We start from the raw sequence: 27,561 nt of genomic DNA, 5'->3' as shown, positions 1-27,561 counted from the left end.
AAAATCATGAGAGGCATAGATAAAGTGAGTTTCCCCAGGGCAGCGGAGTTCAAAATTAGAGGGCATAGGTTTATGGTGAGAGGGGAAAGGGACCTGAGGGGCAGCTTTTAACACACCGAGTATATATGGAACAAACTAGAAGAAAGTGAGGACTGCACATGCTGGAGATCAGAATTGAAAAGTGTGGCATTGGAAAAGCACAGCAGGTCAGGCAGCATCTGAGGAGCAGGAGACTCAACATTTCAGGCATAAGCCCTTAATCAGGAATATGGGGGTGGGGATAAAGGGGGATGAGAGGTAAATAGCAGGGTGTGGGTGGTGCTGGGGTGAAGGTAACTGGGAAGGCAGTAGGTAGATGCAGGTGGAGGGTTGGCTAATGGGGATAGGTCGGAGGGGAAGGAAGATGGACAGGTGGGACAGTTCAAGAGTGCAGTGCCAAATTGGAAGGTTGGATCTGAGATGAGGTGGGGGGAGAGGAGATGAAGAAACTGGTAAAATCGATGTTGATGCCGTGTGGTTGAAGGGCCTAAACTGCCAGAGGAAGTGGAAGAGAGAAATACAGTTACAACATTCAAAAGACACCTGCACAAGCACATGAAGGAAAGGGATATGGGCTAAATGCAGGCAAGTGGGAGTAGTTTAGTCTGGGAAACCTGGTTAGCATGGACGGGTTGGGCTGAACGGTCAGTTTCCAGGCTTTATGACGCTATTTATTAGTGTAACGAGAGATTTGTTTGAAATGTTCAAAGTTATGAAGGATTTTCGATTGAATGAATAAGGAGAAGCTGTTATGAGTTCATCAGAAGATACAGAATTAGGTGTTTGGCAGAGAAAAATCCAAGAAAATGTCTCTTTACACGTTCGGTTCTGACCTGGATCACACTGATGAAAGAAAGGCTGCACCTTCACAATGGGGCAAAATCAGATGCTTGAAGGGAAAGTGCTTACTGAGCAACGAGCAGAAAAACGATCAAAATGGCGTAACTCTACGACATGAATGATGGGCAGAATGGCCTACTTCATTTGATGCACACTAACATTGCAAGCAGGCCATTTGGCTGCCCCCCCCCCCCCCCAACGTTGTTCCATCACTCAGTAACTTAATGATGGATCTGAAACAAAAACAGAAGTTGTTGGGAAAGCTCAGCAGGTCAGGCAGCATCTGTGAAGAGAAATTATTTCACGTTTTTGAGTCAGGTGACCCTCAGAATGTCACTAGACCCAAAGCGTGAACTCTGATCTCTCTTCACAGATGCTGTCAGACCTGCTGAGCTTTTCCAGCAACTTCTGTTTTTGTTTCTGATTTACAACTCTGCAGTTCTTAATGGTTTTTAATGATAGATCTGATTGTGCTGTCAACTTCACTTTACTGTCTGTCCCCCTACAGTCTTTGACACCCATATTGGTCAAGAATCTATCTAACTCAGCCTTAAAAATATGAAACTCCATTATTGAAAGGGGAGCATGATTTAAATGTCTTTCTGTCCTTGGGCTCACAGTTAATTTGCCGTTTTCTTGTTCTTTAAATAGGATGCGATCTGAATCCTTCCCTGCGGTTGGTCAAGGAAATGTCTTTTGTGTCAAAGTGTTTTTCCATGGCAATTGCGAAAGGTGAGATTTGTCCTTGGAAACGCTCATTCATGAGTGGAATATGATGCTACTCAGCGATCAACCTTTCAGTGAGGGTGGATAACATTGAGGGGGAGTTAGGAACAAAGGTAGGAGTCTGTTGTGAAATGCAACTCTTTCTGTTTTCCACAACCTCAGTCCTTTTTGAAGCAATGGAGCAAACATGGCACCCGTCCACCCAGAGCCAGCTTCCATAAACAACAATACGACAACCACTGCATCATTTATTAATAATAAAGTAGTGCAGTGTAGAAACATGCCCCTGGCCCACCATGACTGTGGTCGTGCAGAATTTGGGTATTGTGGATAAATGTGAGGTTATCTGTTTTGGTAGAAAGAATAGGAAGGCAAGGTATTATCCGAATGGTGATTTAAATTGGGAAAGGGGAAGGTGTGACAAGACCAGGGGGTAAACTCTTACTCCAATCACTGAAAGTAACCGTGCAAGTGCAGCAAGTGATGAAGAAGTCCAATGGTATGTTGGCCCCCAAAGTGAGAGGGTTCGAATACAGGAGCAGAGAGGTCTTACAAAGCCACAGAGATGTACAGTATGGAAGCAGAGTCAAGGCCCATCCCTAAGTGGCAACCTTTCCACGCAGAGTGTGGTACGTGTATGGAATGAGCTGCCAGAGGAAGAGGTGGAGGCTGGTACAATTACAGCATCTAAAAGGCATCTGGATGGGTATGTGAATAGGAAGAGTTTGGAGGGATATGTGCCAAACACTGGCAAATGAGACCAGATTAGTTTAGGATATCTGGTCAGCATGGATGAGTTAAACCATCTGTATCCGTGCTGTCCAACTCTATGACTCTAAAAGAAGGGTGCACAATTTCCAACATTGGATTTGTCCTTCGGTTTGCCTGACTGGACCGTTGAGAGCACAGGGAGCTGTCCTCCTGCCGATGGCAGTCTCTCTCATCAGCTGCTAATGGTTTGATGGTCACCCAACCCCTCACAATGAGGTTCTACTGGGCACCATCTTCACATCCCTGGCTAAGGTTAGAAGGTGCGATTGACAGCTAGAGTGCCAGGGTTTCGTGAGCTCTTGCATGCTGTCACCTTAACACAAGACATCGTAAACAGTCAATTGGACAATATTCTGTTTTATTTCATTCTTTCATGGGGCGTGGGCATTGCTAGTCTGTCATTCATTCATTCATTGTCAGGCTGTAATGACCTGAGAAGGTAGTGGTGAACTGCCCTCTAGAGCTGCTACAGTTCATACAATGCAGTGGCTTACTCTGTCACGCAGAGGAGTTCAGACTCTGGTGTCACATGTAGGCAGACCAGTGACATCAACAGATGCCCTTCTCAAGAGGTAATTCATGAATCAGATGGGGATTTTGCATCCTTGATAAGTGCGTGGCCATTATTTGAGACTAGTTTTCAGTGCCAGAATTGTTAAGCGTTAATTCATGATTACATTGAATTAAATGGTTGTAGCTGCCGAGATGAGTTTCGAACCTCCGCCCACACAGCAGAAACCTCTGGATTTCTAATAGTACTACTACATTGTTGGTGTGGACTCCCTGGGCTGATTGATGTGCTCCCCCACAGAACGGATCCTATGATCACCATCTCCCCTCTGTTTTCCTGACAATCACAGAGAATCTTCCTGTTCATTCCTTCCATCCAGGCGTCTCCCGTGACCTGAGCTTTACAGTTCCGTGGGGCCACATCGCAGCCAGGGCCTGGGGTCAGCCCAGTGGGCGCCCAGTATTATGTCTGCACGGCTGGGCAGATAATGCCAACACTTTTGACCGACTCATCCCTTTGCTTCCAGGAGGTGAGTACCAGCCAACAATCATTTATGAGTTTCTCTCTAGGAACTACAATTTCTTAAGATAACAAAAAAGATGCAACCGATCATCCACTTCTCTAGCAAGACCTTTGGATTAGAGACTTTGCCTCAACCCATCTGCTGAAACCCTCTTGTTTTGTTAATTGCCTCTGTTCCTCCTAAATATGAATATTCCAATGTCAGCCTGGCCACCACCATCTTCTGAAGCACTAGCTTTCGGAGCGATGCTCCTTCATCAGGTAGTTGTAGGAGCGTCGCTCTGAAAGCTAGTGCTTCCAAATAAACCTGTTGGACTATAACCTGGTGTTGTGATCTTTAACTTTGTCCATCCCAGTCCAAAACAGGCTCCTCCACATCATATCTCCTTTGTGTATGAGCCCCACAGCGCTCCAAGATGTCTGCGTTGCTCCAGTTCTGGTCTCTGATTTTACGTGTTCCCTGCCTTCCCCTGCCTGGACCCTGAATTTTGCCCCCCCCCCCCCCCTCTCCAGACTGCTGTGCCTCTCTTTGTTCATTTTAGGCTCCTCCTTGCAAGTGTTTGGTCACTGCACCTAATAGCTCCTTATCGGGCTCATTGTCAAATCCCTCACTGGATGACAGCCCTTCGGGCGCAGTGGCACATTTTACTGCATCAACGACACAATATAAATATAAGTCGCCAGTGAACTCAGGAGTGAGAAAATTGTCACCTCATTGATGCACATCTTCAGTTAGCCTCCATTTGGAGTAACTGCAGTCAACTTTAGATGCTGAGAGGTTATTGAATGAATTGTTACCAGAATCATGCTGCAGCCTAAAGGATTAATTTGCGAGGGCTGGGGCACGAACTAGGCTTGTTTTCCTTTTGGTTCAAGAGAGTTTAGAGGGGATCTAATCAAGTATTTATTCAACAAAATGAAGAATCACAGAGTCATTACAGTGCAGAAGGGGGCCATTTGGCTCATCATTGCCTGGACCGGAAAAATAAAGAGAAGCTGCATGTTCGACAGGAACACTGACGAGGGGTCATAATCCGAACATTAGTGATAGGCTGTCACGCCCAGCTTCCAAACCCCAGCAGCATCTACTAAAGCTAAAACGAATCCTGGTTCTGTGGGAGCTTGACCCCACCCATTCAGGCTGCTTCTATTGTTCCAACTTTTCAAAAAAAGAACCCAAGGCTTCACAAACTGCTTACCTGATGTGTCTCTAAGTTGACTGCTTTGCACCTCTCTCTCAACTTTTCTTCATTTTAAAAAAAAGGACAAACTACACCTTTTAAAACCATAGTATCATCACAAATGCTTGAGCGTCAAAGGTATTTCATCATCAACTGTAAAGTGCTTTGGGGCAGCTTGTGGTGATGAAGGACCTCAAAAATGGGCAAGTTTTAAAAAAAAAAGTTTTCAAGGACTTTTGTTTCAGAGTAACAGAAGCAGGAGGAAGCCATTCGGCCTGTTGAGCCTGCTCTCCCATTCATTCAGATCATGGCTGATCTATCCATAGTTTCAGATCCTCCCACCTGCATTATCCCCATACTCTTTAACTTCCCCTACCATGAAAAACCCATCCAACCGAGTCTTGAGTATATTTAATGAAGCTGTCTCTACTGCTTCCTAGGGCAGAGAATTCCATAGATTCACTACTCTCTGGGAAAAGCCGTTTCTCCTCATCTCTGTCCTACATCTACTCCCTCTAATCTTGAAGCCACATCCTCTAGGCGTAGTCTCCCCCACTAGCAAAAGCAACATACCTGCCTCTACCTTATCTATCCCTTTCATAATTTTATAAGTTTCTATAAGAAACTGTCATTCTTCTAAATTCTACTGAGTACAGTCCTAGGTGGCTCCTCATAGAGTAACTCCCTCATCACCGGGATCAACGTGGTGACCCTCCTCTGCACTGTCTCCAAAGTCAGTATATCCTTCCTTAAGTAAGGAGACTAGAACCACGCAGAATACTCCAGGTGTGGCCTCACCGACACCTTGTATAATTGCAGCAGAACCTCCTTGCTGTTAAATTCAATCCCTCTAGCAATGAAAGCCAAAATTCCGTTTTCCTTTCTGATTACCTGTTGCAGCTGCATATCAACCTTTAGCGAGTCATGTACGAGCACTCTTAAGTCTCTCTACACAACAGCATGCTGCAATCTTTCACCATTTAAATAAAAATCTGACCTACTATTTTCACTTCTAAAGTGGATAACCTCACATTTACCAACATTGTACTCCATCTGCCAGATCCTTGCCCACTCACTAACCCAATCTAAATCCCTTTGCAGACCCTCCACATTCTCTGCACAGTTTGCCTTTCCATTCAATTTAGTGTCACCAGCAAATTTGGATACATTACACTCTTCCAAATCATTTTTATATATATATATCGTGAACACTTGCTGGCCCAACACTGATCCTGTGGCTCACCACTAATCTCCAACCAGAGAGACATCCATTTATCCCAACTTTCTGCTTTCTATTGGCTAACCAGTCCTCAATCCATGCTAGTACATTCCCTGCAACTCCATGAATTCTTCTCTTATGGATGAGTCATTTGTGCAACACCTTGTTGAACGCCTTCTGGAAATTCAAGTGTACAACGTCCATCTGTTTCCCTCCATCCTTTGCGCTTGTTAAGTCCTCAAAGAACTCCAATAAGTTTGTCAAACACGACCTTCCCTTCCAGAATCCTTGCTGTGTCTGCCTGATGGAGCCCTTTCCATGTGGATGTCTCACTATTTCTTCTTTAATGATAACCTCCAGCATTTTCCTGATTACAGATGTGAAGCTAATTGGCCGATACGTACCTGCCTTTTGCACACGCTCTTTTATAAATAGCAATGTGACATTCGCTGTCCTCCAGACAGCCAGGAGCTGCTCTGAGTCCAGTGAACTTTGGTAAATTACCCATCTACTGTAACTTCCGCCATTTCTTTCAGCATCCTGGGATGCATTCCATCAGGACCAGGGGACGTATCTACCCTGAGACTCTCAAGTTTGCTCAACCTTGATCACTCCCCTTTAGTGATCACAATTGAACTGAGATCTTCTCCTCTCATCATATCCTTAACATCATTCTTTGGCATGTTAGATACATCTTCCATTGTGAAGACTGATACCAAATAGTTTTCAAGGCCATAGCTGTTTCAGCATTACCCAATATTAATTCCCCTTTCTCATCCTGCATGGTTGTACGTCCACTTTAGCCACCCTTTTCAATTTTATATATTTATAAAATGTTTTCCTTTCAGTGCTAGTTTGCATTCATAATCTACCTTTCCTTTGTTTGCTGCTTGCTCTGTGGTTCTTTATTGCTTTTTAAAGTTTTCCCATTCTTCCTGTTTCCCACTATTCTTGGCTACTTTGTAAGCCTTTTAATTTTAATTCTTTATTTCCTTGGTTATCCAAGGCTGGCTCCTCCTACCCTAGCTATCTTTGTTTTTGACTGGAATCTTCTTCCGTTGAGCATTATCAAGGATCTCTAGAGCCTGAGGCTGTCCTCTCTTATCTCTGGGAGCCACTGTCATGAGTTACAGCAATAGTTGGACCTGGAAATTTCGGGTTAATTACTGGAACGTGATTAAAGTTTTCTGACAGAGATTTCAAGTCACCTTCCTATCAGGTCACATCCCTAACGATTCTCCCAGTGTGAGATTTTCCACTATTCTGTCACTTCCCTGCATTATGTGAGTGATATCTGAAGTTTGCTTGCTGTAACCTACAAAGAAAGGAGCTTGCATTTTCTTGGCACAAGCTCAGGCCGTCTCAAACACGGTTTTACGGACAGACAATTACTTTTGAATTTTAGTTGCTGTGCTGATTTAGAAAACGCAGCAGCCAAAATGTGCACAGGAAGCTATCACAAGTAACAGTGTGATGATAAGCAGACCGTCTGTGTTCAGTGGTGTTGGAGGATGGGTACACTTTGGCCCGAGGACACTAGGAAGAACTCCACTGACTAACTTTGAAATGGGCCCAGGGGATGGCTTTCACTTACCTGAGAGGGCAGATTTGACTTGATTTATTATTGTCATATGTTCCAAGATACAGTGAAAAGTATTGTTTTGTGTGCTAACCAGATAAGTCATACCTTACATAAGTACATCAGGGTAGTAGAACAGAGTGCAGAATAAGAATGCAGCTACAGAGAAAGATCAACTCTAATTTATGAGAGGTCATGTTATGGAGAAGCAGGTGTCGGACTGGGGTGTACAAAGTTAAACATCACACAACACCAGGTTCTAGTCCAACAGGTTTAATTGAAAGCACTAGCTTTCAGAGCGCTGCTCCTTCATCAGGTGGTTGTGGAGTATAACATTGTAAGACACAGAATTTATCACAAATTGTGTCTTACAATCTTATACTCCACAACCACCTGATGAAGGAGCAGCGCTCTGAAAGCTAGTGCTTCCAATTAAGCCTGTTGGACTATAACCTGGTGTTGTGTGATGTTTAACTTATGAGAGGTCAGTTCGTAAGTCTAAACAGCAGGGAAGAAGCTGTTCCTAAATCTGTTGGTAGTTCTTTTCAAACCTTTGTACCTTCTGCCCTATGGAAGAGGGTGGGAGAGAGTATACCTGGAGTGGGAGGGATGTTTGATTAAGGTGACTGCTTTCCTGAGGCAGTGGAAAGTGTGAATGGAGTCAGCGGATGGAAGGCTGGTTTGTGTGGTGGATTGGGTCACATGCACAACTCTGTCTAATTTCTTGCGGTTCTTGAGCAGAGTAGTGAATCATCCGAATAGGATGCTTTCTATGGTGTGTCTTAAATGGGGGCTTGCTTTAGCATCTCGTCAGAAGACTGCACCTCCTGTTGCTCAGAACAGTCTTTATTACACTGTGAGCATTGGGTCCATACAGGAGTGGGAGAGTGGTGTTGAGGAGCTGCTGGATTTGGCTCAGGGGAATCATTTTGGGAACTGCAGTGGTGGAAATCAGAGAGGTCGCACTGTTGGTGCACTTCATGTAAGAATGGGTTTTCTGGGAGGGAATGTTCCTGTTTATCCACTGTAACTTGCCCGCAGTAGGCTGGGGACCCTGGTTTGATACCACATTCAGGCGGCTGTCTGTGTGGAGCTTGCGCACTCTTCCTCCTGTCTGCGTGGGTTTCCTCTGGGTGCTCTGGTTTCCTCCCACAGTCCAAAAATGTGCAGGTTAGATGGGTTGGCCATGCTAAAATGCCCCGTAGTGTCCGGAGATACGTAGGCTAGGTGGAATAGCCATGGGAAATGCAGGGTTACAGGGAAAGGGTAGGGGATTCGGTCTGAGTGGGATGCTTTTTGGAGGATCAGTGTGGACTTGATGGGCTGAATAACTTCCTCCCAAACTGTAGGGATTCTACGATTCTAACTGAGAACCAAGCAGCAGGACCAGATCAGCAGAGGTAGGTCTTTCTGTTCAGGGAGAATGAGGAGAAGGTGCTATTCACTGTTACTGAGTTCTGATAAAATAGAAAATTCTGGAATTGAGTCTTTCCCATTGGTCTGTCGTTCATGAGCTGCAATTTGCATTGAACCTCCAAAATCACTATTTTCTTACCTGAAGCAATGTGTGTAGATCCAGTTGACTCCAATTATAAAACATGCCTGTCCCTCGCGATTTCACCCTTTTGCAAGGTTTTCTGTTAAAGTATCTCCTGTGAATGGCAGCACCTGACCATGAGTGCTGGAAACCTGAAATTATAGACAGAAAATGCTGGAAGCGCTCAGCAGCATCTGTAAAGAGAGAGAGAGAGAGAGAGAGAGAGAAAGTGAGAGACAGTGATTAACATTTCAACAATGCGCAGATGTTTAAAAAGCACCTCAATGGCCTTTCATGAGAATAGGAAGAAGTTTGAGTAGCAGAAGGTTTGAAGCAAGTACAGAGGCATAGAACAGAGGTGCGGGAGAGCAGAAGGAAGGGTTTGTGCCAAGTTGAAAGGTGAGAGAGATTAATTGGTGAAGGGATGCTGGCGCAAGGGAAACAGCCTACTTACCTGGCATCATACTGGCACTGATACTCGTGTGACAACATGGTCCTCTGGCTTTTCACAATAGGCAGGGAATGGAACATACTCAACCAGCCCACACCTTCAAAACACAAGGTCAGCCATTAGATGATTCCACAATTAGACTGCACTGACTGGCAACCCTCAGTGCTCTAATAACTATCAGTTTAAGATCATTGGTCAAAGTGGCTCATTTATCATTAACAGAAGTACACAGACTGGTGCTTGGAAAACTATAGGAACGTGTTTGTGCCAATGGTTTTCTGAAAGGCCCAGGAGTGAAGTCTGTAGTTCTCATGGCATCACCATAACCAATCACCACCCCATTCTCCCTTGGCATAGTTGTTATCATTTTTCAAATTGGGCATTCTTGCATTTGTCCTGATGTGTGCTTCAGTAATATGTCTCTCTTCTCAGTTGTCACCTTTGCAATTTCTCTCTTGTGTTCATGTCGCCCCTCCCCCACCGTGCCACCTTCTCCCAAGAGGCCCCTGCATGTTGCTGTTCCAATCTGGTGCTGGGTCTAACTGTCTCAAGTTACACAAACTGATACAGGTATTAAAGGTACAACACAGCACTTCCTTTCCATCCTGCAACAAATTCCTACTCTCTCCAAATTCTAAACATCCCGCTCTGTTCACAATGCAATTCGTTACACCCACTAAAACTAATGTGGCTCTTCCAACCCCCATTCCATAAGTTTGTCAATCCATGTCTTCCAATCCTCCAGACATAGAGAACCGTGTCTCCTATTTAATTTGAACCATACCCTTTATAATCCTGAGCGTTTAATCTTCCCATGATCTTCTATCCTCCAAGGAGAACAATTGCAATATCTTCAGTCTTTTCGTGTAACTGAATTTTCTCATTCCCTTTGTCACTCAAGTAAATCTCCACACCTTTAATAAGGCCTTGTGTTTTCTCCTATGCAGACTGACACATAATTGAACACCCAGTGCTCTTGTTAATACTGAGGCTTAACCAGTGGCTTATAAAAGTCTAGCATGATTTCCTTTTATACTCCTGAAATGAATAGAATTTTGTGATGAAAAGTCTGCGATAATAAATATAATTTTTTGAGAGTATATGATGAGTGTTGGTCTTTATTTTGTGAAGGGTCCTCCTGGAGTGTTTACATTTTAGGAAAGCATTTAGCAATCAAATAAGGGGGACGGAAAGCAACAGAAGCTAAGATGAGCAAGTTTTTTTATCCATTTAATTAAAAAGCTTTTGAGTAGTTTGAAGGAGACCTGAATGCAAGTGGTGCATCTCTTAGAAAAAGACTGTTTAGAGCAGTTAAGGAAATATGTTACCTCAGTGAAAGAGTTTAGTTTATGGAATGTCAGGGGTGTTTGGATATAAGCCTGCTTTGCTTATTCAAAGCTGAGAAAGTCTGAGCTCTTGTATGAATGATCAAAGGGAAAAGCCTCATGGGACCAACAGAGTAGAAGTAGTTAAATCAAACTCGTGGGTTTGATTGGGAGGGAAATATTCCTGTGCTTTTGCATAACTGTAAAGCGATGGTGCTGGGGAGTAGATGGGATTTTGTATTACCTTATGTTTCGAAATCTTTCATACTGTGTCATACTTAAAATTTGGTTTGTTTCACTTTTTTAAATATAATTAACCTGTGTTTCATTGTTAGAATCAAATTAGCAGCCTGCTGTACTTACATTGCAATGAAAGATCACCACATTAAACGAGAAATATAATTTGTCAAGCCAGATTTATTCTGGGATCTGATTTGTCCAGTAGTAACTAGAATTCTAATGATATGCCGATTATAGTTGATACTCTGTGTGAACCTCCTCCCTCCCCTCTTCATCTCATATCAACATGACCTTGCTCTCTCATGTGTTTATCTGGTTTCCCCTTTATTCAATTTGGACTTTTAACCTCAACTGTTCCACATGGCAGTGAGATTCACATTCTCACCACTCGCTGGTTTAAAGGTGAATTACAATTAGTTTTTATTGTTACGTGTACTCAAGTACAGGAGGACAGTGAAAAGTGCACAATGTCACCTCTCATGGGGTCATCTGAGGTACAGAGTGCCTTCGTACAAATCTAAGATCGAAAAGAGTAATAAAGAAGAAAAAAGGTACATAGTAAAAGATCAAAATAAGACATGCAGTTAAACGGATAAACATTACAGTCAGATAAAGATTATATTGCAGTCAATCTGAGCCCATACCGCTCCAGGCCGGCAGCCACCTCCATTTCAGCTCTCCGACCCCACCACCAAGAATATCTTCCCCTCCCCACCCCTCTCAGTTTTCCGTATGGATCATTCCCTCTGACAGTCACGCCACCTCCACGAGGCAAAAGTGAGGACTGCAGATGCTGGAAATCAGAGTCTAGATTAGAGTCTAGATTATGTGTTGCTGGTTAAAGTGCAGCAGGTCAGGCAGCATTCAAGGGACAGGAGATTCGACGTTTCTCTCCACCCTGGAGGCTTCCTGCCTTCATTCCTGATGAAGGGCTTTTGCCCAAAACGTTGATTTTCCTGCTCCTTGGATGCTGTGCTTTTCCAGCACCACTCTGATCTGGATGCCACCTCCGCCACCCAACCCCAGGTACCTTTCCCTGCAACCTGGACTTCCCAGTCACTATCCATTTCAATTCCCTCGACCACTCCCTTTCCAACATGACCATCCTCGGCCTCCTCCATTGCCAAACCAAACCCCAGCGCCTATTGGAGGAACAACACCTCACCCTCCGCTTGGGCAGCCTACAGCCCGGAGGACTCAACATTGAGTTCCCCAATTTCAAATAACCTCCCTCCCCCACCCCCTGACTCCCTTCCCAGCCCCTCTCTTCACACCCCCCCGCCCCCCCCCCCCCACTGTCATTTGTCCATGCCACCAAACAGGTCCATTCCTCCCAATTGACCAACCAGGTTGTACCCTCGACCTGTCTTCACCTATGCCCACTTCACCACCCTGTCCACACTCACCCCAACCCTGAAGAAGGGCTGCCCCCGAAACTTCGACTTCTCCACCTCCTGATGCTGCCTGGCTTGCTGTGTTCTTCCAGCCTCCTGCTGGCCTTTCTTGAATCGCAGCTGTCAGTTCTGCTATCATCCTTGCAAATCTGTTCTATTTTTCCATTCGTGGGATGTGGGTGTCTCTAGGCCAGCATATATTGCCTGTCCCTAATTGCCCAGAGGGCAGGTTAGAGTCAATTACATCGCTGCGGGTCCAGGGGTCACTTGTAGGCCAGACCAGGTAAGAATGACAGATTTCTTTCCCTCAAGGCATTAGTGAATCCAGATGGTTTTTTCTGACAATTAGCAATGATTTCATGGTCGACATTAGGCCCATAATTACCAATTCTTTCTTGAATTCAAATGCCACCATTTGAGCCTAGGTCCCCAGAATGTTAGTTGAATTTCTGGCAATAGTCTAGCAATAATACCACTAGGCCAATGCTTTCCTTGTTACAGTTGCACAGCCAGGGATATGAGCTTGAAACCTTTATATCTGCTAGAGTGTAGCCTAGAATTTAACTAACTCTGGGCTGAGTGAGTTCTTTATGTTAGGGGAAAAAAAACTAATTCCTCTGCCAAGGCAACCTGTGGTGACTGCTGCTTCCTGTTTCAGGGTTTTATTACGTGGCATTGGATTTTCCTGGTCATGGCCTTTCCTCACACCGGTCGCCAGGAATTCCCTATTACTTCACGGAATACATCTCGGACGTGCGGCGGATTGCAGACGGTAGGTTTCGGTTCTGCTTGGATTTGGTGGGTCACGGTGAGGTGAGCCCGGTCTCGAGGCTGTTACTGATTCTATCTGCCTTGCGGGGGACCTGTTAGTTGACGGCAGAGCCCAGGGCCAAATGTCGTTTTGTGCCAATTTCACTGATCTCCCAGGCAGCAGCAGGGACACTGGCATATCCGTCTCAGCTCCAGGAGTGGGAAGATTACCCAAATGTCAGTCACTGGAAAAGCAGACAGTTGTGGAAATAGGTTTGTGGTGGGGTTGTGTCAGTTACTACAGCTGGTGTGGTCAAGGCATGCACGTGAAGCTTGTCCACTTTGCTGAGGATGACATGAGTTACAGCAGGCTTTAGTTTTGCCCCCGACCGAATTATCGAGAGCCAGGACAAAATCAACTTGCATTTATGTGGCACCTTTCACAAACTCAGGATGTCTTGAGTGGTGGTGTTCGAAGAGAAGCTGCAGTGACTTGCCCAGTGCCCTGCTCAGTGTTTATCCCTCAACTAATGCTGAAGGTTATATGGTGATCATCTTGTTGCTATGTCTGATCTTGTGTCCATTTCGGCTGCTGAGTCCCCTACAAGACCACGCTTCAGAAATATTCCATTGGCTGCCCAGCGTTTTGAGTCATCCTGAGGTTGCGAAATGCAAGTTGCCTCTCCCTTTAAAAGGAACAACAATTTCTAATAAAGTACCCAGGCGTGACTCGGTTCAGTGCAGCCCATTTTTGGGGAAGCATTGGCTGGATACTGGTGTGTTCTGTGACATGAGGGATAGGTCAGGACACCTTTACGAGAGAGACACTCTCATGTCATCACTATCCTAGCATGTTTAGATTACACAGTGTGGAAACAGGCCCTTCGGCCCAACAAGTCCACACCGACCCGCCGAAGCGCAACCCACCCATACCCCTACATTTACCCCTTACCTAACACTACGGGCAATTTAGCAAGGCCAATTCACCTGACCCGCACATCTTTGGAGTGTGGGAAGAAACCGGAGCACCCGGAGAAAACCCACGCAGACACGGGGAGAATGTCTGTGTGGAGTTTGCACAATCGCCCAAGGCTGGAACTGAACCCGGGTCTCTGGCGCTGTGAGGCAGCAGTGCTAACCACTGTGCCACCGTGCCGCCCACCTGAGGGTATCAGAATCTCAAACTTCATCTTACGTCTGATCGCTTGAAGCATGACACGCTACTGGAGGCATGCTTCTCTGTTGCTCCTGGGATGGAGGGACTGTTGTATGAAGAGAGACTGGATCGGTTAGGACTGTATTCACTGGGCTTAAGGAGAACAACAGAGTATCGCATAGAAAATTCTAAAACAACCAGATAGGGTAATTCCAGGAAGAATGTTCCCGATGACTGGGGAGTCCAGTCCATGGGCTAAAGTATAAGGAGACTGCGTAGGTCTTTTAGTACTTCACCAAGAGAGCAGGGAGCCTGTGGAATTCTCTTCCCCAGAAAGTAATTGAAACCAAAACATTGAATGTTTTCAAGAAGGAATTAGATATCATTCTAGGGTTAAAGGGATCAAAGGTTATGGGGATAAACTGAGGAACAGGGGACTGAGTTGGATGGTCAGCCATCATCCTACTGAGTGGCGGAACAGGCTTGAAGGACTGTATGGCCTATTCCTTATTTTGTATGTTTCCATGTTTGAAATGGAGTACCTTAATATCTGCTCAAGGACTCGTGAGCGTGAAGAATGTAATGTTTGTACAGAATTGGTTGGAATAAACATCTTTTGGATTCTTCAAAACTGCAAATCCACACACACCCTCTCTCAGAATCATAGAATCCCTATAGTGTGGAAGCTGGCCATTTGGCCCATCAGTCCACACCGACCCTCCAAAGACCATCCCAACCCCCAACCCTATCCCTGAAACCCTACACATCCCATGGCTAATCCACCTAACTTACACATCTGTGGACACTGGGCAATTTTAGTATGGCCAATCCACCTAACCTGCACATCTTGGGACTGTGGGAGGAGACCCACTCTAATATGGGGAGGACATGCAAACTCTACACAGACAGTGTAGAGTTGGAGTGTAGATGTCGCAGAAAGGTTTAATTTCCCAAAAGATGTTCCCGTAGAATTCCATGAATCTATAAAGTTAAGCTGAACCTTTATAAGGCTTTGTATAGGGTAGAACACTGGTAGTGTGTCCAGGTCTCGTATTCACACTTCAGACATCGAACCCAGGACCCTGGTGCTGTGAGGTGATAACATAAGTATTACCTCATCAGATTGAAGACCCTGTTGGAGGCTAGCTCACACCAGAGTTCCCCCTCTCATTGCAGTCTTTACAACAAATATTTTTGCGTGTGTGTATTGGCATGAGGAGAAAGGCTCTGGGATGCCCCTTTCTCCCATTGTCTAATAACCTACTGCACTCTGTGTTGAGGCTGACTTGTAGCAAGGTGTTGCATTAACCCTCCTGGGACATCCATCTGGTGAAGAATGAACATTTGCAGCAGAGGAGGGTGGGGAACTAAAGAGAAATTAAAACTTCAAAAGCTGATCTTGTTTTGTTTTATTGTTACAGCTTTGAACTGGAATAAATTCACCATTTTAGGCCACAGCATGGGTAAGTGATGTTACCATGTGTTATTGCACGTACAAAGTCCAAACCAAATGTTGTCTTCATGTAAGATATGCTGAGAGAGTAAATGATTAACCAGCATTAAAAGTCAAGCTAAAGTCACCGTAAGTTGCTGGACCATGGGATTCTTGTCACATTTAAAGAGAGGTGACTGGTGGTCGTTTAACCTGGGGAGGGGAGAAGGTGAGCAGGAGCATCCTTTGTGGTAACCTCAACCTGTGTGGGAATTTTAACCTGCGCTATTGGCATCTGTCGTATCTCAAACCAGCCGTCCAGCCAACTGAGCTTGGTAAAAGCAAGGACTGCAGATGCTGGAAACCAGATTCTAGATTAGAGGTGCTGGAAAAGACCAGCAGTTCAGGCAGCATCCGAGGAGCAGGAAAATCGATATTCCGGGCAAAAGCCCTTGAGCTTACCAGTCCCCATAACCAGCAGTAGAATATAAATGTCAGTGAGTCAGGAGATTGCAGGTTCAAGTTTCACTGCAGACACTCACAGAATCATAGAATCCCTACAGTGTGGAAGCATGCCATTCGGCCAATCACATCCATACTGCCCCTCCGAAGCACAGCCCACTCAAGCAAATAATCCATGCTGCCATTCCCAGTGCAGGACTGAGGGAGTGTCGCACTATCAGAGGCGCTGACTTTTAAATAAGACCTTGAGACCAAAGCCCACCCCCATGAGGTCAGCATGAAAGATCTCAAAGCACTACTTTGTGAAAGAGCAAGGGGAGCTGTTCCCAGGTTCCTTAACTATTTTTACCTCTTAACTAGTACCTGTAAAAGCAGATTCTGTCGTAATTGTCAGCTAGTGGGAATCGGCCTCTTCACTGTTTAATTCCTGTATTAACAATTTAATTACAATTTCTATTGTAACTGGCTCTGAAGCGCTTTGACAGATCCTAAAGTCATGACAGGTGCTATATAAATGCAAGTCTTTCTTTAAGCCCAGGTTTTTATTTACTAAGAAGGTCAATTGTCAGTAATTCAAAATTCTGTTGACATCCCAAGTGTTGGGACTATTGATACCTCAGTGTGTGCCCTCCAAGTCTGCCTCACTACTCCTGCAGAGAGAAATAAATCTACCCTTTTTTTAATATAGCATTTCTCTCGACTTCAAGGCGCCCTTAAACATGTCCCTGTGTAGAAATTCCCTTAAAATGCAATTGATGTTGCTCTTTGGGCAAATGTGGCCAGTGTGTGCACACCAAGATCCCACAGACCACAAGCGATCTGTCAGAGGAGTGCACCATTTGTATAGGAGTTTTTCCATTGGCATTTGGCAACATCAGAGATGATCCTGTCGAAACGTGTAAGTTCCTGAAGGGAGGTGATGGGGAGGATCCTGAGAAGATGTGTCAGAGGCTGGAACATGGGAACGTGGTTTAAAAATAAAGGATCTCCTGTTTAATATGGGATCAGGTGAGGAGAATATATTTTCTAGAATGCCGTGAATCTGCGGAATTCTCTTCCACAGAGAGTGATGGAGGCACACCGCTTGAATATATTTAAGGCAGAGTTAGGTAGATTCTTGACTAACAACCGAGTCAGTGATTTTCTGATTGAACGAGAATGTGGGGTTGAGGCCACAATCAGATCAGCCGTGATCTTGGCGAATGGAGGACCAGGCCTGAGGGGCTGAATGGCACATGTAGAAAGACTGGTAGATTGTTTAAAGCAACATGTCCTTTCAGCTGTTTGCAACAAGAGAGGTATCCATACTTGCAAAGCTTTAAACACAGTGTCCAACATTAGTTGTGATTCCACATCTGCTAAATAATCCTGTGTGTGCTAAGAATTACTGAGAACCAAGTTAAAAATCACACAACACCAGGTTATAGTCCAACAGGTTTATTTGGAAGCACTAGCTTTTGAGGTGCTGCCTCTTCATCAGTGCATCTCGAAAGCTAGTGCTTCCAATTAAAGCTGTTGGACTATAACCTGATGTTGTGTAATTTTTAACTTTGTCCACCCCAATCCAACACCAGCATCTCCAACACATGACTAAGAACCAAATTTAAGACGGTTAGTTGGGCTCGTGCAATTGTACTTACTGGAAACTATGTATATTAATGCTCAGGGGCCCTGTTCTTTACAACCAGAAGAATTAGAATTTAGGTTTATTGTCATTTCCAAAAGCTGCGCCTGTTTCAACTCAACAGAACTGTCTATTCTCTTGTTCAATTCTCAGGGAAATGCCTTGACACCTCCAAGTCAATTTGCCTGGTTTAAAGCTTTTCAGTTAACTGTCAGTTGTCAGCTGTCTGGTGAATTATCCATGGTGACAAATCAGCACACTCTCCTCATTTAAGTAGAAAAATTGTTCTCCCATTTTATGTTTGTAGTTCTTGTGAATAGGCCTGAACAGAACAAGATGAAAAGCTTCAGCAATACTCACATTGTGTGCAATCAAAAGGCGATCCATATCTGTGTGTTGTCAAGGGGGTTAATGTTCATCAGACTGTTATCAAATGTTCTAATACCGAGTGAGATCATTTACATCTGCTTTATTAAGCAAAATGGTTTACCCCCTCAACCATAACAAAGTCAAAAAGTGGGAGGGAGGCTGCCGGATGACTCTGGAAAAGCCTGGTTATGGGATGTAACAAATAGTCATGAGTCTCTGCCAGGGTGTCAGTCTAACGTTACAATTGCTTACGAAAGGCTAGATTAAAAACCAATGATGTCGGTAGCAAAAGTGCATGGGTGTGAACAATGTATATAAACCAATCCAGGCCTGTAGAAAAGAGAAAGCTGAGAAGGGGTGGTGACATGATTGAGGTATTTAGGATTATTGAGGATGAGACCTTGTGGTGTTTCCATTTGCTGGAAAGTGCAGAATTCAACAGCCTAAGTACGAGGTAGTCACCAAAGCTCCAACAGAGAATTCAGTAGAAATCACCCCACCCAGAGAATGTGAAAACGTGGACCTCACTCCCACAGGGAGCAGTTAAGGCCAACAGCATAGTTACATTTAAGGAGAAGCTAGATTAACACGTAAGGGAGTCAGGAGTATAAGGAAACTCCGATGGGCTGGGTGAGGAGGGGAGGGGAGAGAGGATTTTTTTAGATTAGATTACATTACGTTACATTACAGTGTGGAAACAGGCCCTTCGGCCCAACAAGTCCACACCGACCCGCTGAAGAGCAACCCACCCATACCCCTACATTTACCCCTTACCTAACACTACAGGCAACTTAGCATGGCCAATTCACCTGACCCGCACATCTTTGGACTGTGGGAGGAAACCGGAGCACCCGGAGGAAACCCACGCAGACACAGGGAGAACATGCAAACTCCACACAGAGGCGGGATTTGCATGCAGTATAAATACCAACATTAACCCAAGGAATCAAATGAGCTGTTTCTTATGCTGTAAATGTCAGACCATCCTCTCTCTCCAGTATTAATGTTCTCCACGGTTCTTTTTCAGGGGGTAATGTTGGAGGCTTGGTAAGTAGTGACACATTTTAACTTAAGCAACAAATTCCAAAACCATGACTTAATTTTTTTAACTTCAAAAATATACTTTATTCATAAAGTATGTTTACATATACACATAGTCACTAAAGTTCTGTATATCAGCATATGAAAAAACAAACAAATATTGGAATTTGATTCTATCCAACAAACAAACCAAAGGCATTTCTTTCTTGTCTGCATCTTTATTTATGTCTATTTAGGCACCAGGACAATCCGATAACTGATCAGACCCCCGTTTCCCTTCAGCAGGAAGCCCTCAGACAGGGGTCTTTCCCCACTGCCCCTTGGCAGCAGCTGCCCCAAGCTTCAATGCGTCCCTCAGCACGTAGTCCTGGACCTTGGAAGGTGTCAGTCTGTAACACTCGGTCAGGGTCAGCTCCTTGCTCTGGAAGACCAACATGTTTCGGGCAGATCAAAGAGCGTCTCTCCCTGAGTTGATGGTCCTCCAGGCGCAGTCGGTGTTTGTCTCGGTGTGTGTCCCGGGGAACAGGCCGTAGAGCACAGAGTCCTGCCTCACGGAGCTGCTCGGGACGAACCTCAACACAACCCACTGCGTCGCTCTCCAGACTTCCTTTGTAAAGGCCCATTCCAGAAGGAGGTGTGTGACAGTCTCAACGCCCCCATGATTTAATCTTGTAATTGTCCTTTTGTTGTTGCCACTGATGCCCTTTGCCTTTGCAGCTCCTGCTGTGTAGAAATCTTGGAGGTGGGAGTGAGTTTTGTTCAGAGCCTAGGACTGTGGCTGGTCCTGCAGAGGGGTCATCAGCAGAGAGTCTCAGTGATTTTGAGGAAATGATGATGAGGGAATCTCAGTCGTGTTGATTTGTCCTGTTAGGTTCATGTGTTGAGTTTTGCCCCCAGCATTTCCTCCAGGCGTTATAACTGAGTGACTCCTTTGGAAATTGCCCATAAGGCTGGCAAGGAATTCCTTCACAAAAAGCAAGTGCATCTCTTTAATCATTTACAGAATACAGAGGAACTTTGATTATCCGAACGAGATGGGCGGGCACTATTTCGTTTGGTTAATTGATTCAATGCCTTTCCTCTGGGGCTCGGAGTTTTCTGTTAAGTCTGCTCCCCGTTCAGGAGATGAGGCAGCACACCGTGTGCGAGCCCGTCCAACACCGCCCCCCAGCCACCCTCCAACACGGTCCAACACTGCTCCCCATTTGTCCCCACACCTGCCCGCCCCCTCTTTGGGGTAGCCGGACTGGACACCAACAACAAGACGGCTGCTGCTGCCGTCTTTTGGGCTGTGAGTCTCCAGATAGAGAATGCGTACACACAACTTTTTACTGCACCGTTTTGATAGGTTCCACCTTTGCCCTTTACAATCTGGGGAAGGGGGTGTGGTATGGGTATACGGCTGTGTAGAACTCCAGGGAGTGTGTGTGTGTGTGTGTGTGTGTGTGTGTGTGTGTGTGTGTGTGTGTGTGTGTGTGTGTGTGTGTGTGTGTGTGTGTGTGTGTGTGTGTGTGTGTGTGTGTGTGGAGAGAGAGAGAATGGGAGGTCAGTCATTTAGAGATGGTGCCAGGGCTCCCAACAGTCCAGGACTGTTCTTGGCAGCATTGCAGTAAGTTCACTTTAAATCATTGTAAACAAAAGATGCAATCAGTGTTGGAAACGTCTTTGATGTAATGTTTCTGTCGGGACCTCAAGATCTCCTTCGGTTAATTGATATTTGGATAATCGAGGTTCCTCTGTAATATGCTTGAGGCAAGGCAGTTTTTGAAAGAGTTATAGTGAAGGGTTTAGAAGGACATGGACCAAACACAAGCAAATGGGACTAATTGGGATACCTAGTCAGCATGAGCGAGTTGGACCGAGCGGTCTGTTTCTGTGCTGTATGACTCTATATAGGTGTCGGTAGGCCTTGGATAGTGCAAGGAAAGTGACTGATTTCACGATGGGACTAACAGCCGGTGTAGCAGAGGCTATTTTAACCTATGGATGAAGTGAGCTGAAAATGTGTTGCTGGTTAAAGCACAGCAGGTTAGGCAGCATCCAAGGAACAGGAAATTCGACGTTTCAGGCCAGAGCCCTTCATCAGGATGCAGATGCTGATCTCCAGCATCTGCAGACCTCACTTTTTACTCTATGGATGAAGTGAGCCAGGCAAACCTAGCCTTGCAATAAAAACTCTCTGAAATGTGTTTAGGCTACAGATTTGCTTGGATTCCTTTGGTGCTCTTCATAAATTCTGTCAGTGCAGAGCAAAGTGTAGCAACAGTATCTGATGAGAGCAAGCTGGTGCTGACACTACAACAGGCAATGGAAAGACTGGGCTTTTCTACAGTTTCCATCGCAGGGTGGTACTGAAGGAGGTCGTTCAGCCAGTCGGGTCTGTGCTGGCTCTAATCAATCACTTCCATTTGCCTGCTCTTTACCCAGAGCCCAACGTATCCTCCCCTTTCCAGGATCGATGCAGTTCTCTTTTGAATCTGTCCTCCATTGTCCCCTCAGGCAGCGGGTTTCAGGTTACAACTACTCGGTTTGATTGTTTTTAAAAATCATGTTGTTTCTCGTTTCTCAATCACTTTAGCTTGCTCTCCCAGTTATTGACCTTCCCACTGTTGGGAATGGTTTGTCCTTATTTACTCCTCAGAACTCTTCATGATCTTAAACCCAATTTTATTTTATAAAATCTCCTTCTTTACCTTCACTGCTTTAAGGAGAAATATTGTCACACCTCCATGTAACTGGAAGTGTTGACGAGCATCATCTATCAAAGACTGTGATGCAGGAAGCAAATGAAAAGTGACGAAAGTGAGTTTTAAGATATTGATGATAATGTATATTTTATTTGTGTAACTGTATACGTGTACACAGGGATATTAATAACCAGACTCCCCTCTGATTGGTGAATCTCTGCTCCTCTTTATAGTTTTGTTCAGTATTCCCAGACTTGGTCGATAAACTGATTGTGCTGGATGGATATGGGTTTTATCCAACTGCAATTGTAAGTTTTTTTTAATTAATTTTTTAAAATATAAATATACATGCAGGGTGACAACGAGCTGTTAGTTATACACAAGCTTATGGCTGGCTGAGAGTGCTACAGACTTGGCTTCCCCGTTACATCAAGTCAATGTTCTCTGGACTAGGAGCATCGCTTATTGATTTCCCTTCCCTGAGCGACGGGCTGAGCACTACTGGGGGAGTTCACAACTATTCCCAGATATTGCTGTCAGAGCTCTCAGGCGGAGGACACTGGGTCGAACCATTGTTGCTGCTCCTGGCTGCACTGCTTCAGTCAACGCTGTGGCTGCAATGTTGCAACTGAGAGTGGAAAGCAAGTTAGCCTATCGTGGAGTAACTCATAGACACACAACTCAATGCCTGACCCTCAGGAAGTCTCCCTTGGTAGGTAGCCCCAGCTTTTGGATCCCTCCATCAGCATGTGGCTGCTGTTCTTGCACCCAATCCTACCGTGTCCTCCACTCAATGGCCAATGTTAACTGCTTGCAAGCCTCTTTCAGGCAGAGTGTTCCAGATCCCAGCACTGGGACTGAGCTGAGGGGGTGGGTGATGCACAGACCAGGCTTTGCACAGGACGCTGTGCAGGTTTCGATGATTTAGATGTTTTCTAAAGAAGCTGTTCAGAGATGTTATTACACACCTCTGGAGCAGGTGGGACTTGAACTCATATCAGGACTGAGGGAGGGGTGTGGAGGGGTCAAGGGAAGGGATGGAGGGCCGGGAGGGTGGGTGGAAGGATCGAGGAGGGATTGGGCAAGGGAGTGGATGGGTTGAAGAAGGGGGCTGACGAGCTTGAGGGGAGGGGTGGAGGGTTGAGTTAAATACCATCAGGTAAAGAGCTCAAGCTGTGAGCACTACAGCCCTGACTCCAAGGGACATCGTGTGGGTAAACCCCGAATCATCAAAATGAAATAACCAGATATGGCCATCTCACTTCATTCTGTCACTGTCTGTCTGGGAGCTGAGAAAGGAGAGCATGGTACTTAGTAACAGGAGTAGACCATTCAGCCCTTTGGGTCTGCCCCATCATGCAACAAGGTCAAGGGTCATCCAATTGTGGCCTTAATTCCACATTTGTATGTGTTCCCCCAAAAAATAAGCAAATTTTAGCAGGACTTATACACTTAATGGTAAGGACCTGAGGAGTGTTGCTGAACAGAGACCTTGGAGTGCAGGTTCATAGCTCCTTGAAAGCTGAGTTGCAGGTAGATATGATCGTGAAGAAGGCATTTGCTACACTCTTCTTTATTGGTCAGAGTATTGAGTACAGGAGTTGGGAGATCATGTTGCGGCTGTACAAGTCATTGGTTAGGCCACTTTTGGAATATTGCGTGCAATTCTGGTCTCCTTCCTATCGGAAGAATATTGTGAAACTTGAAAGAGTTCAGAAACGATTTACAAGGATGTTGCCAGGGTTGGAGGATTTGAGCTACAGGGAGAGGCTGAACAGGCTGGGGCTGTTTTCCCTGGAGCGTCGGAGGCTGAGGGGTGACCTTATAGAGGTTTATAAAATCATGAGGGGCATGAATAGGACAAATAGACAAAGTCTTTTCCCTGGGGTTGGGGGACTCCAGAACTAGAGGGCATAGGTTTAGGGTGAGAGGGGAAAGATATAAAAGACACCTGAGGGGCAACGTTTTCACACAGAGGGTGGTACGTGTATGGAATGAGCTGCCAGAGGGAGTGGTGGAGGCTGGTACAATTGCAACATTTAAAAGGCATCTGAATGGGTATATGAATAGGAAGGGTTTAAAGGGATATGGGCCAGGTGCTGGGAGATGGGACTAGATTGGTTTGGGATATCTGGTTTGCATGGACGGGTTGGTCCGAAGGGTCTGTTTCTGTTCTGTATATCTCTGACTCTAAAGAAGAAGAATTAGGCCATTTGGCCCATCGTTCAGTCTGCTCCACCAATCAAACATGGCTGATATTGTTTCTCCTTCTGCTGGCTTCTCCCCATAATCCTTGCTCTCCTTACCAGTGAAGAACCAATCTATCTCTGTCTTGAATACACTCCATGATATGGTCTCCACAGTTTCTGAGACAATGAGTTTCACAGATTCCCTACCCTCTGGCTGAAGAATTTTCTTCCATCTCAGTTCCAACAGATCCATCCTTTCACTCTGAGACTGTGCCTTCAGGTCTCTCCTATTAATGGAAACATCTTCTCCACATCCACTCTATCCAGGCCTCTCCGTATTCTGTAAGTTTCAATCAGATCTCTCCCTCATTCTTCTAAGCTCCATTGAGTACAGACCCAGAGTCCTCACTTGTTCCTCTTATGATAAGCCTTTAACTCCCTTAACTATTTAACTCCATCTTGGCTAAATTCAACGAGCCAGCCTCTCATCACCTTCTGAGGAAGAGAATTCCATAGATAGATAACTCTTGAGAAAAACCTTCCCCTCAGCTTGATCTTAAATGCGAGGCCTTGTCTTCTTGAACTTTTCTTGAGGCCCAGCCTCTCCCACAAGTGGAAATATCCTCTCAGCACCCATCATGACAAATTCTCTCAGGGTCTTTGTAGGTTTCAATATGATCACCTCTAATTCTTGGAAATTCAATTAGTACAGACCCAGCAAGTCCAAATTCTCCTCATATGATCACCTCCTTCTCCCAGGAATGAGTCGAGTGAACTTATTTGAACTTATTCAAATGCGTTTTCATCCCTCTTAAAGTAATGAGACTAAAGTTGTACACTGTACTCCAGATGTGGTCCTGCCAATGCCCTGCATAGCTGTAGTAAAGTATCCCCACTTTTAATTTCCATTTCTCGAGCAACAATGCCATTTTTTTTTTAGAAAGAGATAGGAGAATGCTGATGTTTTGCCCAGTTCAGGGTGACTGCACTGAACTGAAATATTTTGTTTTAATGTTTTAATTACAGACCGCTACCCGGGACCGACTTCAGGCAGCGATTGATGAGCTTATAAAGCTGGAGAAGGAGCAGGGTTCACCCCGTGTGTATACGCCTGGTGGAGCACTAAAGAGGTTGGTACCAACTCTGTAGATGGGACTGAATTAGATCAGATTGCTCTCTGGAAGGGTGTGAAAGCTCAGCCACGTTACCTGGCTTTCTGTGAACGCTTGTCCAAGAACAGAGAACCACCACTTAATTAATACACTTCAACAGTACTGTTTTTATTCAAGACTATCAGTATATGAATATACTAACAAGACTTGGGAGAGAAAAGCCACTCAGACCACACTGGTTACTAAAGAGTGGATTCTCTCACCGTAGATAGGGAAAGTTGTTACATTTATACATAACTTCTCACGCAATACAGAGTCCCGTGTCATTAAGCTATCGCAAAGTATATTAATCAAAGTATACTGAATTGTAAGCTTACACATCAAAACATGCTTTAAATCTAACACACAGACACCAGCACCCATCTGGTTAAGATCTTAACACTATCTTTAAAGTCTGACATTAACTCCCATTATTTTTCTAACCCTTCAAAGCAACAGTCAAATCTCAGAGATGCTCTTTAAATGTAAACATTCAAACCTCATTAGTGTGTTACAACTAGACCATAAGGCTCCAGTACTCTTCTGATGGCTGCCCTTTGACCTAATGCTGGTACTATGTCATTCTCAGATCTGTGGGATTGGACATGTTTACCCAGCCTGTGCAAGTTGCTGTATTAGCAATTTGTTCGAGGATGCTGGGCAATATAGCCAATGTGCTTCAGCCATTTTAGTTAACATTCTAAGCTCCATTTTCTATATGGTCACTATATCTATTTCCAACTTATCAAGGGAGTGCTGTCGTGGTGAGCAAGGCTGTGCCTTTATATATAGCGCCTTCCACATTCTTGGGGCATTCCAAGTTCCCAAGAATTTGATGTTATTTCTGAAATGCAATCACTATTGCACTGCAGGCCCCTTACAGCAGCCAGTTTACACCCAGTCAGATCCCACCAACAATCGCTGAGGTAACAGCAAAGTGATGCAGATAGTGGAGAACTGAAGTAAATACCAAGTGCTGGAGAAACTCAGCATATATTCAGCGTCTGTAGAGAGAGAAAAAGAGTTTTGTGTGCAATGTGCACTTTTCTAGAACTGTAATTATTATAACTGTATAACTATTATTTTCTATAACTATTAATTACTATAACTATTAATTATTACAACTGTATTAATTATTTTTTGTGGGTTTAATAGGACAGGAAAAATTATTCCCCACTCCACCCACCAGCAGAATAATATCCAGATGGAACTGGCCCTTCTGAGTTACTTATTCTCTTATTTATATCTCTATGGGGAGTTATGATTGGCTCACAGACACTGATTCATCCATGTGGTCCACTCCAGACTGAAATAGCACAGAATTCCAGAGGCAATACAGCACAGAAAGAGGCCATTCAGCTCCAACCCTCCCCCTGCCCCTTCATAAACAACTCCCACCCCTTTGTAAATTTAAACATTCCGTCTGCCCCTTCATAAAGTTAAACATCCCCCTCTGCCCCTTTTATAAGGTTAAATTCGCCCCCCCTCGCCCCATCCATTGCTCACAGTCTCTGTTATTATCAATGGTCATCCGTGCCATGTTAATTCCCTGTCTCCACAACAGCTGCTGGACCTGCTGAGTGTTCCCATTATTTTCTGTTGTATTCTTTATTTCAGATCTCCAGCATCCACAATATCTTGTGGTCACGTGGAGACCGGCCACGTTTTAATGTCATTCTTTATTATTTTTGATAGCGTGTGTTCTGTTGTACCTTCAGATTTTCCTTCAACTGAACTCTTTCCCTTACTCTTCAGGTTGCTGCAGGGAAATCGGTCCATTTCTGAGGAAAGTGGAAAGATTCTGCTTCAGCGGGGAGCCACTGAGGTATCTGGAGGTACAGTCAGGCTGCAAAATGTGGGTGGCACGGTGGGTCAGTGGACAGCGCCAGGGACCCCGGTTCGATTCCTGCCTCGGGCAACTGTCTGTGTGGAGTTCGTACATTCTCCCCGTGTCTGCATGGGTTTCCTCCGGGTGCTCTGGTTTCCTCCCACAATCACAAAGATGTGCAGGTCAGGCGGATTGGTCATGCTAAATTGCCCATAGTGTCAGGTGCATTAGCCAGGGGTAAATGTAGGTGAGTGGGTCTGGGTGAGTTGCTCTTCACAGGGTCAGTGTGGACTTGTTGGGCTGAATGGCCTGTTTCCATACTGTAGGAAAGCTAATCTAAGGTGGCACAGTGGCTCAGTGGTTAGCACTGCTGCCTCACAGCGTCAGGGCCTCAGGCCACTGTCTGTGTGGAGTTTGCACATTCTCCCCGTGTTTGCGTGGGTTTGCTCCGGTCTCCTCCCGCAGTCCAAAGATGTGCAGGTCAGGTGAATTGGCCATGCTAAATTGCCCGTAGTATTAGGTGCATTAGTCGGGGTA

The 27,561-nt window shown here is 45.0% G+C and overlaps 1 protein-coding gene across 1 annotated transcript in view; it reads left to right on the top strand.

Moving 5' to 3' along the window:
• serhl (serine hydrolase like) overlaps positions 1-27,561 on the top strand; it is a 41,777-nt gene that overhangs the window by 1,148 nt on the left and 13,068 nt on the right. The window contains exons 2-9 of the mRNA XM_060849380.1: positions 1,531-1,611; positions 3,267-3,416; positions 12,994-13,107; positions 15,663-15,704; positions 19,156-19,175; positions 22,090-22,164; positions 25,072-25,175; positions 26,952-27,031. Of these exons, the coding sequence (XP_060705363.1) occupies positions 1,569-1,611; positions 3,267-3,416; positions 12,994-13,107; positions 15,663-15,704; positions 19,156-19,175; positions 22,090-22,164; positions 25,072-25,175; positions 26,952-27,031 (628 nt within the window). The 5' untranslated portion in view covers positions 1,531-1,568. The remainder of the gene's footprint in view (positions 1-1,530; positions 1,612-3,266; positions 3,417-12,993; positions 13,108-15,662; positions 15,705-19,155; positions 19,176-22,089; positions 22,165-25,071; positions 25,176-26,951; positions 27,032-27,561) is intronic.

This window comes from Hemiscyllium ocellatum, chromosome 33, assembly GCF_020745735.1.
Source record: "Hemiscyllium ocellatum isolate sHemOce1 chromosome 33, sHemOce1.pat.X.cur, whole genome shotgun sequence".
NCBI lineage: Eukaryota > Metazoa > Chordata > Chondrichthyes > Orectolobiformes > Hemiscylliidae > Hemiscyllium > Hemiscyllium ocellatum.
The sequence above is the reverse complement of the archived record's forward strand: the minus strand, read 5'-3'. Positions and strand labels throughout refer to the sequence as shown.